Raw genomic sequence first — 12,119 nt, 5'->3', positions numbered from 1 at the left:
AGATCAGGGCCTGGATCACCCCTTTCCCTTTGAAGCAGATGCTTGCTGGTGTGTCCAGCTGCTGGGACCCTTATCAGGAAGGGACTGAGCAGGCCATCTCCGCATGCCCATGGCCAGTAGCCAGAATTGTGGCATACTAATGCCCAGGACCGGAGACAGCATGCAGACTTCCTGGATGGTGTGTGGTCAGGTCATCTCTGGCTTATGGCGACCCTCAGAAGGAAAGCCTTCCCAAATGATGTACGCATGACAGCCCTGCTCAACGGTTCCCAGTCCAGGACTGTGGCTCCCTCTATGGAGTCAATCCATCTCTCGTCTGGCCTTCCTTCTTCCGCCTTCAGCTTCCCAGAGCCTGTTGGTCTTCTCAGAGAGTCCCACCTTCTCAGAGAGTCCCATAACATAACCATGGCACAAGAGAAGCGAGCAGTCCGTAAAGCCAGAGTTGCAAACATTGCAACAATGGTGCCCACACACGTCTGCCCGACAAGTGGCAGAACACTCCGTGCCCGCATCGGCCTTATCAGCCACCTGCGGACACACCGTGGACAGCTCACAACCCGTTAGATGTCAAGGTCCTCATCGAAAGCGATGGACAAACATCATCACCTTCTCATGAGGTGCCCAAAGTAGCCTAGCCTCAGCTTGGCCATGTTTGCTTCTAGGGAGAGCTCTCCCTTGATTTGATTCAGGGCCAAGTAAGAAAACAATGAGATTAATCCAAGAAAGGAACTTTCTCTGAACTAGTTTTGCCATTTTTCCCACAGTGCTAAACCTTGTGTAACTTTACTCAGCTGAACCCCCCACCCCTCAATTTACTTTTGTTGATGAACTGCCTCTCTCCCTACCCACCACCGCCCCACCCTCCATCAATCCAGGGACTACACAGGAGTTTGGACTGCATACCTGGCCTTCCCCAGCCTGGTGTGCTCAAGATGTGTTGGGTTGGAGTTCCCATCATCTCCATCATAGGCCATGCTGCCCGGGAAAGATGTGACCTGTAGCCGAATGGGTCTCCTGAAGCACACCTGATTGCGACAACCTGGGAAAGGCCTTAGCCTGGCCCAGCCAGTTTCTTACCTTTTGTCTAGAAAAAGAAACAGGAAAAGAACCCAGAATGTCTTCCCACGGCATGGCCAAAGATGGCCCTCTTCATGGGTTAAGAGAACCCATGAGGTACTTTAGGCTGAGAATTGGTGATCGGCCCAACATCAACCAGGGAGCTTCATGGACAACCGAAGACCCGAAACCATATCTCCCCAGTCCTACCCCCACTCGCACGGCCATGTCATGGCTCATGGAGAGCTCGCCTCCCACACACACCCCAGGAACACTGAAATAATTTTTTCTCACGTTCGGGCAGACAGCAGTCGTGCCATGTCGGCCGAGGGCACCTTCCTCCTTTGGGACAAGGGAGGTGGCAATCCGCAGCCCAGAGGCAGGTGACCGGCCGGCTGGGACCCCCACGAGTGCCAGTGCTAGCAAGGGCCAGGAGAGAAGAAGGTTGCATTTCTGCCATGGCAACAGGGAACCCCTCACCCTCCGGGATCGGCTGAAGCAGCCTTGTCTTGGCCGGCTCCCCAAAGCTCCCTCCAAGGAAAGGAAAGGAAAGGAAAGGAAAGGAAAGGAAAGGAAAGGAAAGGAAAGAAGCTTCACAAGGACAGAAGCCTCTTGGAGGGAGGGCTGTCTGTCATTCTGGAGGAACTTTCATGACAGGACTCTGCCATGGCAGCTGAGCCCTGGTGTGTGTGTGGTGGGGTGGGGCGGAGGAGGAGGTGGAGGGCCCAGGCCAGGAGCTCAAGAAGCCCATGTTTGCAGGCCAATGGCCTGGGGGAAGCAGGACGATGGGGAAGGGGGCTGCCAAAAGCCCCTGGTGCAGCGGGAGGAGGGCCCCTGGCTGCCCAAGGAGACGAAGAAGCCCCCGCCCCCGGAAGGGGGCCTGCACCACTGAAAGGAGGGCACGCAATTGCATTAGGCTTGCAGGGGCTGCTTGGCAGATGGTGCAGAGTGAGAGCTGAGCTGCCGGGATTTAAATAGAAGTTCTGTTCAACTCACCAGAACAGAGGAGATGGTGACTGGGATCCCATGCCTGCTCTCCCGCTGTCCAGGCACCAACTGCTTGTGGACAACTCCAAGGCCCATCAGCTCTTCCCCCTGGCGGTTCTTCGTCTTTATGCTGGGTTAGAACAGGCCTTCGAGTGGAGAAGGCCTGTTTAAGGGGCGGTCCTCCATGAACAGGGTGTCCATCCCACCCTAGGTCTAGAGCAGGATAGGCCACCTGCTGTTCTCCAGGTGATTGGAACTACAGTTCCCATCATCCCTGGACATAGGCCTTGCTGGCTGTGATATGACAAACATGCTCAGCGGCAGCTGCCATGCATGGCCAGTTGTGGGACACCACAATCTATGCCACCAGCACAATCTATGACTAAAGTTGCCAGTGCAGTGATGCCTTGTCGACCTGCCCCTTGGATGCTGAAAATGAGCGTGCTTTGAAGAAGGCTGCAGTAGAACCCCCTTTCCCTGAGAGGCTAGCTTACTGTGTGCAGGGAAGGTCTCTTTTGCCCGGAGAGGTTAGCTTACTGTGTGCAGGGAAGGTCTCTTTTGCCCGGAGAGGCTAGCTTACTGTGTGCAGGGAAGGTCTCTTTTGCCCTGAGAGGCTAGCTGATTGTGTGCAGGGAAGGTCTCTTTTGCCCTGAGAGGCTAGCTTAGTGTGTGCAGGGAAGGTCTTCTCATACCAGAGGAAAACGCTCCATGCAGCAAACCTCGCGTTCGGTGCCGGCCGTGCTCCTTGATTCCCAGGCTCCTTAGCTTGCCTTTCTCTCTCTCCTTCATCTCGCCCGCAGGACCAGAGGGCTGCAACCTGTTTATCTACCATCTGCCCCAGGAGTTTGGGGACGCAGAGCTGATGCAGATGTTCCTGCCATTCGGTAATGTCATCTCCTCGAAAGTGTTTGTGGATCGGGCGACAAACCAAAGTAAATGCTTTGGTGGGTAAAGATAACAAAACAATTAGATTCATCCAGGGAAGGAACTTTCTCTGAACTACTTTTACCATTTTTTCCCTCAAACTGCTATACTTTTTGTAACTTTACTTAGCTGGTTTTTTTTCTCAATTTACCTTTGTTGATATACCGTTTTTCCCCACCCACCACCGCCCTCCCCCCCCCCCCTCTCTCCCCCTTTGCCCCTCCCCCCTTTTTCCCCCCCCCCCCCCGCCCCCCCCCCCCCCTTTCTCACTGTCTCATCCTCGGAACTGTTTGCCCCGGTACAGAGAGGCCCAGCGGCCCTTGGGCGGCATCCCAGGTCCTGGTCGATGGAATGGGGAGGTGCTGTGCCCTGGGAAGGCAAGCGGAGAGCCCACGGGCGGGAGCGGAGGCGCCTCATGCCGGATCAGAGTCCGGGTGGCGGGGAGGCGAGCCCTCCGATCCGGCAGGGCCCAGCACCCGGGGAGGCCGGCCGGCTGCGGGAGGTGGTGCCCGGAGAGCGGAGAGGGTGGGCTCTTTTGACCAGAGGCGGAAGGGCTTGGCTGCAGGACTCAAAAGTGCATGTTGGAGAATGTGATCCCTATGTCTGGATTCTTTGTAGGTTGTCCCCATCCTCGCTCCTTCCCCCTCTTGTGCTGCTGTTCACTGTCTTGGATGTGATGTTCTCCCATGGGGTTTGGGAAACGGCTCGGGCGGCATTCATCCCCCTCCTGCCATCCCCTCACATTTTTCAGCCCTCCCATTCTCCCCCAAAGCCCCAGCCCCGAAGGACCAAGGGGTCACTGAGCGGTCTGGAGGGATTCTCGTCCTCCTTGTCGTGCCCAGCCCCAGCCCACATCCAGGCTCCTGACTCCCCTGGCCCAGGGCGACACACTGGGTGTCTCCGAAGTAACACAAGTGAGGCTCAGAATACGGAGGAAAACATCTGCCCCCAGATGTGTTGGAGGAGCGGGGGTATCACACACGCTCTGGCCACCCTGAAAAATGGAGGCTTTGTCTACCGTGTGCATGTCCAGCCTGTCCTTGAACCCCCTCCCATGGAAGCCCATTCCATACCCTCAGGAGCCTAGCCATCAGGAAGGACTTCCTGGCACCCAAAGTGAACCTTGGTTCCTTGAGCTTGGCTCCATTGGAAGGCATCCTGCCCTCCACTGCAGGGGAAAAACGGTCTTGACCCACCTCTGCGTGGCACCCTCTCACGTACCTGTACATTGCTAACAGGTCCCCTCTGAGTCTCCTCCTCTCAAGGCTGAAAAGACTCTGCTCCCTCAGTCTCTTCTGATATGGCTTACCTTGCAAACCAGTCACCATCCTAGTGGCCTTCGCTGCACTGATTCCAACCTGGTTATATCCCTCTCGTATTGGGCCCCCCAGAATTGAACTCAAATACTCCGGTTGCGGGCACACCAGAATCATATGGAGTGGCAGTAATACCCCTCTCGATCGAGAAGCCACACTTCTGGCTATGCAACCAAGGGTGGCGCTCGCCCTCTTGGCCACCACATCACACTGCTGGCTCATGTTCAGCCTGCAGTCAACCAGCACCCCGAGGTCCCTTTCACAGGTGCTGCCAAGGTTCTGGGGGGAAAGGAAAGAGTGAGTCTGCACTCCAGTCTGGTTTCAACAGGGGTCTGATTAACTTCTTCTTCAAAGGATCAGGTTCCCATCATCTTTAGGAAAGCTAAAAGACTTTTCACCCATGCATAATGCTGTTGGTACAGAAAAACTACCCCCATTAGCAACAGAAAACAAGATTTGATTTTTTATTTTTTTTACACCGATGTGTAACAACTGGGCAATTGTTTCTGAAAGTCCAACAGTGTGTATGACAGATGGGCATGAAGACTTCTGTCCGATGGCCTCATCGAAGCAGACTTGAGACCTACTGCAAAAGTCCCACCAAAGCCCAAAAACTGGTTTCACAAACTGGAAACAAACTAGTTTCACACCCTTCCTCTTCAGTCTGATCATATTTTGAGCAAAGCCTCTGTCCATCATGGGACCATACAGTGTCCAGCATCCCGTCCCACAGGCTGCATTAAAATAAGGCATTAATTTCTGAACACAAGTGAAAAGTTACTGGATTCTAAGTATAGCAAAAGAAACAGGCTTGTTAAAATCTGCCAGGGAATTTTGCCTTTCTATCGAGAAATGAATCCAACTCCCTCGCCCTGATCCAACCCTGCCCTCTATGGAATGTGCTGTTGAGTCCTTGGATGAAGAACCATCACCCATGTGCCACCTGTCCACTGCAACCTTCCCCCATCTGATGTTCTCCAGACCTGTTCGACCACAATTCCCATCCAGTTCCCCCAACAGGACTATGCTGCATGGTGTCTGGAGATCATGGGATTTGTAGTCCAGAGCATCTGGAAGGTCCCAGATTGGGGAAGGTTGTAGCAGGAAGGTGACACATGCATCCGATGATGGGTCCTTATCCAGTCACTGATCAGCACCAAAAATCTGTGTCCCCAGACCGTTAGCACTGGGTCAGGTGCCCCTGATGAATCCACATATATCATGCTAAGCAGGCAGATGCAGCAAGAGTCCGGCTGGGTTCACACAACATGATAATCCATGCGCAAAGGTTGAGTCATGAATTGCGTCATGTGAACCCAGTCCCAATAGCAAGCCGTGGTTTGTTACCCATGAACAGCCCACAGTTCACAGTAAGAATAACCTTGCGCCCACTCCTGAAACTAGTACAAAAGTGGAAGCCAAGCCAGTCTCTGGGACATCATGGAAGGAACACATACCACCTGTTTTAAAGTCTTTGTGCTGCTTACCAGTACATTTCTGGATGCAGTACAAGGTGTTAGTATTTATCGTTAATACCCTGCATGGCTTGGGTCCAAAATACCTTCAGGAGGACCTTTGGCCATACACTTTGCCCCACCAGCTAAAGTCCTCTGGGGATAAACCTCTGAAGCCCACTTCTGTAAGATTAATGTCAGCCACCCAGATAACTTTTTCAGTGGTTGCCCCTAAGCTGCGAAATTGTCTGCCAAGAAAGATGCCTCTGATTTCCCAAATTCTTACCTTTAAGAGGGACTTAAAGGCATATCTCTTCCGACAGGCCTTTGCAGATTAGCTCCCATGTCAGTTTTATTTAATATGTTGCCTTAGCCAGCTTTAATCACTATTGCTCTTAATTTCTTGCAAACCACCCAGAGCCAATGGGAATGGGGTGGTATATAAATATTTGGATGGACGGGCGGATGAATGGACGGACGGACAGACATGGCCAGCCATGTTTCAAGAATGCATAGTCCTGTACCAGTGTGGGCAGTGGTTAGGGTGTTGTGCTGGCCAGGTTCTAGTCACCACTCAGGCATGAAGTGCCCTGGGTGCCAGTCAGCTGAACCCCACTCACAGCATCGATGTTGTGAGAATAAAACAGGGTGAAGGAGGACTAGCCAAGCTGGTCTGGCTTCTCGCAAGAAGGAAGAAAGGTGCGGCGTGAATGCAATACAGCAATGACAACAGCAACAACCCACAGCCACTTTGACCTCGAGAAAGCCCCGACTGCCATGTTCGACCCCCACCCCCCTCCATGGGCTGACTGCTGGGTTAACAGGAGCTTATGGCATTTCCAAAAGTAAGGGAAGGTGCAGCCCATAGGCCTGCCGTGGCTTAAAGACAGCCGGGAGGCACCTGATGCTGCAGAATCGGCCGGAGGGCTCCCCCGAGCAGCAGGGCGGACGCAGCCTTTCCGCAGAAGAAGGACGGCGAGGCCTTGCTATGCAAGGACCACATGCAGGGAGCTTCCGCCGCAGAGCGTAGGGGGCTTTCCGGTTCCCTTACCTGGCAAGCTTCTCACCTTCCTAAGGGGGGAGCAGGATCCACCAGGTGTGTTGCCTGCCCCACATCCCCCCCAGTGAGTGAACACTCAGGGCAAGCAACCCGAACCCACAACTGAGGTGCAGAACGGAAGATGCCTCCTCCCCATGGGATCCTTCAGCACACGGCAGGCGGCCCCTGGCCTGGCCACGCTCCGTGGTGCTCAATACCTGCGGGCCTCTCCTCCCATGCAGCAGCCGGCAAAGAGCTAGCTGCAGTTTGCTTTGCGTTCCTCTCCTCCCAAGAATGCTGTCTCGGCAGACAGGGCTCGTGTGAGCTGGGGTGGAGGGGGCTTTCGGTGGCTACTGGCTTTTGAGCAGAGAGAGCCGCGTTCCACCCCCCAGGCATGACTTTTAGGGCAGCCCCAGAGCCCTCCAGGGGCTCAGTCCATGGCCTTGCCTTGCCCTTCGGCAAAGTTTAATCCTTGCTGGAACACCTTGACGAACTCGGCCGCCGCCGGGCTGTTAACGGTGGGAGGCAAACGCTCCAGTTGGATGGGAAGGTGTGAATGAAAAATTGAGGCCCATAAAACTCCTTGTCCTCCACCCACATCTGCAGCGGCGTCCAGGCAATCAGGGGAGTTTTCGGAGGTAGGCAGCCCACGGGAGGGTGACGGGAGAAGAGCCAGGGAAGTATTAGGGCCGTGAGCCACTATTCATTTTACAAACTATAATTAATTTGATGTTTAGATTAATTTCTGATGCACTCTCAAAGGTGCACGGAAAGCATTTTTCCTTTATTATAATGTTGATTGCTTATTGGGGAGATAAATCTAACTGTCAGTTATCCGCCGACTTACCAAAACTTTCAGTCCTAGCAAGCATGTCTGCAGAAAGAACAGCTGTTTGTGGCTGGAAAGTTAAAGAGGCAGCTCTGCCTTTCCCAGCCAGCCTCAGCAGTCAGACTCTAGACATGAGCTGCAGCAGCCCTGCTTTTGTTCCGCTCTCTCTGGCACTGCGAAGCTTACCTGGGGTGGAATAAATGAAAAACGCATTACATCCGAATGCCACAATAGACAATAGGTCTGAGAGCGACATGGCCAAATCCGGGGCTGCAACTCAACGTGCACTGAGAAAGCATGTGCCATCCTTTTTCAGGTCTCCATTGGGGCCCAAGGAGCACGCTCTGGGAAGGGAATACAATGAGCATTTGAGAGTTTTGCAAGCAAAAGAATGAGATTTGCATCGCGCAAGCTGCATCTCTCTCTCTCTTGGTCTGTGAGCCTCCAAAACGTGCAAGGCCAAGACAGGAAGGCGAATGAAAAGGCAGGGCTTGCACAATATCGCAAAGCCAAGCGCTTGCCGGGCTCCTAAAGGTCTAACGGCGCAGTCTCTGCTGCAGTGAAACGGGGGCAGGAGGGTGAAGAATGGCACTGGACGGAAGTCCCGGGGGGTCTGAGGAGCTGCTGCAGTGAGGCGGGGAACGGGCACAGCCCAGAGGGACTGGGCTGCTCCCATTGGAGCTGCTCAGCTCCCAGGAAGGGAAGCATCCTGTGGAAAGGCCGAGAGAGGAATGGAGTCAGTCACCGAGCAGAATTTTTTTTTATTATTTTTATTTTTTGATGTATATTCTGCCTTTTTCCTACAAAGGGCTCAAGGCAGCTGACATCATTCTCCTCCTCCATCTTACCCCCACAACAACAACCCTGTGAGGTAGGTTGGGCTGAGAGCCTGTGACTGGCCCAGAGTCACCCAGCTGGCTCCATGGCCGAGCGGGGACTCGAACCCGGATCGTCTGAGTCCCGGTCCCGTGCTCTTAACCACTACGCCACACTGGCTCTCAGAGAAGGAAGCTGGGGAAGAGACATAGGATGCCTTAGAAGGGAAGGCGGAAGAAGCAGGACACCAGAAAAGGAGAGGGGAGGCAGTTGGCCAGGGGGTAGAACCCAGAAGCGGACAAAGGACGAGGCAGGGGCTCAGGGCTGGGAACAGACGGACAAGCGCTGCAGAAGCAAGGCAGGCCGGTGCTTGGCCTTGCTCACTTGAAATGTCCGGCCAAACGCTTGAAGTCCTTCTTAAAATCCCGGAGGAAATGGAAAGGCTGCCCATTTGGCCAAGCAGATGTTTCCTGAGCGTGCAAGCGTGCTCACAACTAACCATCCGAACACTTCGGTTTGAAACTAAGAGACCCGCCTTGGCACAGCCGAGAAGGAGAATCCAGAACCCTCAAGCAGGGCAGCTGCAGCTGCTTAGAAATGAGCTTCCTGTCAGCTTTGCTCTCTCTGCTCACAGGGAAGGGTGCAAAGCCAGGCTAGTGGCAACAATCCCGTGCATTCTCACTCCCGGGTCAACATGCACGGGACCGGGCCGCAAGTGTCCAGAACTTCCCAAAAGAAAGCATAGCTGTCTATAGGCAGACGGGCACTTTTCCACCAGACCGAATGCAAACGCGCAGGCAGCTGGTGGGCAGAAGCTGCAGATGTTCATAATTCGTGATTTTAACGCAGCAGAGGGCCTGAGTTGGCGGGAGGCATAAAGCAAGAGCACGGAGCCTTCAGCCTGGTGTCTCTGTGGATGGTGCTCGGGAGACGCAGGATGGGATCCCCCGGATCCTGGTGCCAGCGATGCCTTGGGAGCAGGAGGAGGAGGAGGCGGTGAAGGATGCAGTGCACAAGTTCTCCTGTTGTTCACACGACTGCACCTCAGAGCTTCTCCCCCAGTGGAAAGGCAGGTTCTAATCCAATATGTCTGAGGAGCAGTCAAGGTTCCCTTTTTACGGATTATAAGTAGACACTTTAACTTGTGTGTTTGCATTATTTCAGACTTGATTTTCAATCTCATTCATATATATATATATATATATATATATATATATATATGAAGGAGAGATGCTTACCACAATTTGTTTTTTTAATCCAATTTAAATCCAAAACCTCCAATATTTTTTTATTTTTTTAAATCATCGATTTTTATCCACTGTGGCATGAGGTGATTTTTCTAGGCAATTATTCTGTAGTTAGTCTTTCTTATAAATGAACTCCTACATGGAGAAATTATGTGACAAATCAATGAAAACTAACTTTGCATTTTCCCTGCTTGTATCACAATTTTCCCATATAGAAGCTCATTTATTAGAAGGTGACACTCAACTCTGTCAGACAAAGGCGGGGTTAAATTCCCAGTTCTCTGTGTACACACACAGACGGCATCTGTTTCCACCCATTTGCAGCTGTTCCTTTATTCTGCTTCCATAAGCCTGCATAGACTTACTCAGAAGTAAGTCCTATTGAGTTCAGTTGGGCTCCACAGAAAGTAGCACTAGGCAATGCTGCCTTGGAAGATGCCAACATTTTGCGGGACGGCACTGACCTTCATCTTTCTTTGTCTCTTTTTCCCCCCAAACTTGAACACGTACAGCAGCTGCACTGGATTGCGCTGCCCAGCTATTAAAATCGGATTACAAAAATAAAAAGATATGCAGAATTCAGGGAGACACAAACAGCTGTGAGAACAGGAAGACCAGGGCCCACGAAGCTGGTGGTGCACCAGAGTCTTTCTTCCACGCACTGCACACAACCGGGCTTTTTCAGGGTTTAGAAAGAATATTAGATCCCCACATGTGGCTTGGCTCGTTCGTTCGAGTCAGCTGCAGACATTCACTGCGCAGAGAGCATTCTGCAATGCATTTGGACCCCTTTGCAGGCATCCATTCCTGACAGCACGGGGGCTCCTGCCCCTGGTGCAATCCTGTATCATTCGGTAGTCTTAAGCAAGAACTGGTTGCAAAGGATTTTCTTGCCCAGTCATCATTCTGCTAAAGTGGCGGGTTCTTTGCTATGCATGTTGGCCTGCTCCCTGGGGGGTGTTGCAGTTGTTCTAGGGGAGCAGTCCTCTTGGGTGGACAGTCCTCTTTCTTTGGACAAGGGGAGGAAAGGTGCTGGCTAGTGCTAGACGGTGCTTAGGCTTTTGCTGTGACCTCCCGGGCCTCCTTGCCGTCCGCTTCCCTTCAGCCTTCACTCCTTGCTGCCTTGCACAGAGCAACTGCAGCTGCCCCTCTGGCTGCTTTTCTATGAATATTGCTTGCTCCTAGCACCCCACCCTTGGGGCAGCCCCCCCAGGGCCAGCTCAGCTTCCGTTGGGTCCAAAATTCTCGCAGGTCTCCCACTTTAGCACATCCTACGGATAACCCCAGTAACAAGCAGCCACGCTCATTTCAGAGCATTCCAAGACGGAGAATTTCCCCTTTGCACGCAATTCCAGGGTTCCTTTTAGGATCATAAAAGCCCTTTTGCACAGGCTGTGGGTCCCCTGGTGCAGAAGGGACGATTCCGCATTGGACATGCAGCTGGACTTTCCCTGGACACTCCTTCAAATAAGAACTCCCATGTTTCAGAGCTGGCAACTTTGCAAAACGAGGCATATCAGATGCCCTGAGCTGCAACGCTTGCAAATTTCTTGGTCCTTTACTGCCCTGCTAAATCATTTATTTAGCACAGCCTTTTTACATAATCCCTGGGAAAAAAACATAAAATAGATTTATCACAAAACCCTGTCCTCCTACCAATCATCTTCAGACTGGTACATATATTTCTCTGATTATTAATTAACATAGGCACAGAGAGAGCTTAGAGGTTTTTAACCTCTCCTTCTCTTGTTCCCTCTTTGTTGTCCAAAGGAGGGGAAGGATTTCCATGGGCCCTGCAATTCTATGCACTAGGTCCTATGAGGGCCAGCCCAACCCAAAGCACGTCCCCAGTGGTGCACGGATTGGTGTCAACCAAATCCTGAGAAGACGTCAAGGTCACTGCGTGGTCAAACATACACGTATTCAAAGGCAAGATCTGACCTCCATAGCAGGTTTCACGATATGGCCAGCGTCCCTCTCAGTTGCCCCCCATTCGCACCACCACCAAGGAGCTCAGGAGAACCAGTGGTGGTCCTCCCACGGCGGTAGGAGCGTTGGCCTGAGGACCCAGGAGATCTGGGTTCTAGCCCTCCAGCAGCAGGAGCCACCCTGAAGGTGGAACCAGATCTGTAAGGGAGAGAAGGAGCCGATGCTCCGGTTTGGCCTGAGCTCTTCACAAGGGCAGGTGCCACCATCCCATCTCAGAGGGACTGTTACTTTGACTTGCGGTGATTGCAGCTGCTGGAGCTCAAATCCAGGGCTGTGCTTTGGGGGTTTCATCTGAACCTACTGGAGTAGAAAAGAGGGGGGAAGAGATCTACTAAAGTCCAGGGTTGCCCCTTTGTTCCCCACCCCGGGAATGAAAAAGGTCCTTAATCTTTTGGCAGACCAGGCAAATGTCTAGAAGAGATGCGGAAGTTTACGTTGCTGGTTGAGGGGAGCAAAGGAGAA

The 12,119-nt window shown here is 52.7% G+C and overlaps 1 protein-coding gene across 46 annotated transcripts in view; it reads left to right on the top strand.

The window, feature by feature from the left end:
- The window catches only part of CELF4 (CUGBP Elav-like family member 4), an 818,464-nt gene that overhangs the window by 803,755 nt on the left and 2,590 nt on the right, over positions 1-12,119 (top strand). For 20 of the 46 annotated variants that reach the window (XM_044431420.1, XM_044431416.1, XM_044431430.1 and 17 more), the window contains one exon: positions 2,844-2,927. The exons of 19 other annotated variants lie outside the window; for them this stretch is intronic. In XM_044431420.1, the coding sequence (XP_044287355.1) occupies positions 2,844-2,927 (84 nt within the window). Of the gene's footprint in view, positions 1-2,843; positions 2,988-12,119 lie in introns of all 46 variants that reach the window. 7 more of the 46 variants (XM_044431412.1, XM_044431409.1, XM_044431419.1 and 4 more) reach the window with 1 other exon arrangement.

This window comes from Varanus komodoensis, unplaced genomic scaffold, assembly GCF_004798865.1.
Source record: "Varanus komodoensis strain SLA01 unplaced genomic scaffold, ASM479886v1 scaffold22, whole genome shotgun sequence".
Taxonomy (NCBI): Eukaryota; Metazoa; Chordata; class Lepidosauria; order Squamata; family Varanidae; genus Varanus; species Varanus komodoensis.
The sequence above is the reverse complement of the archived record's forward strand: the minus strand, read 5'-3'. Positions and strand labels throughout refer to the sequence as shown.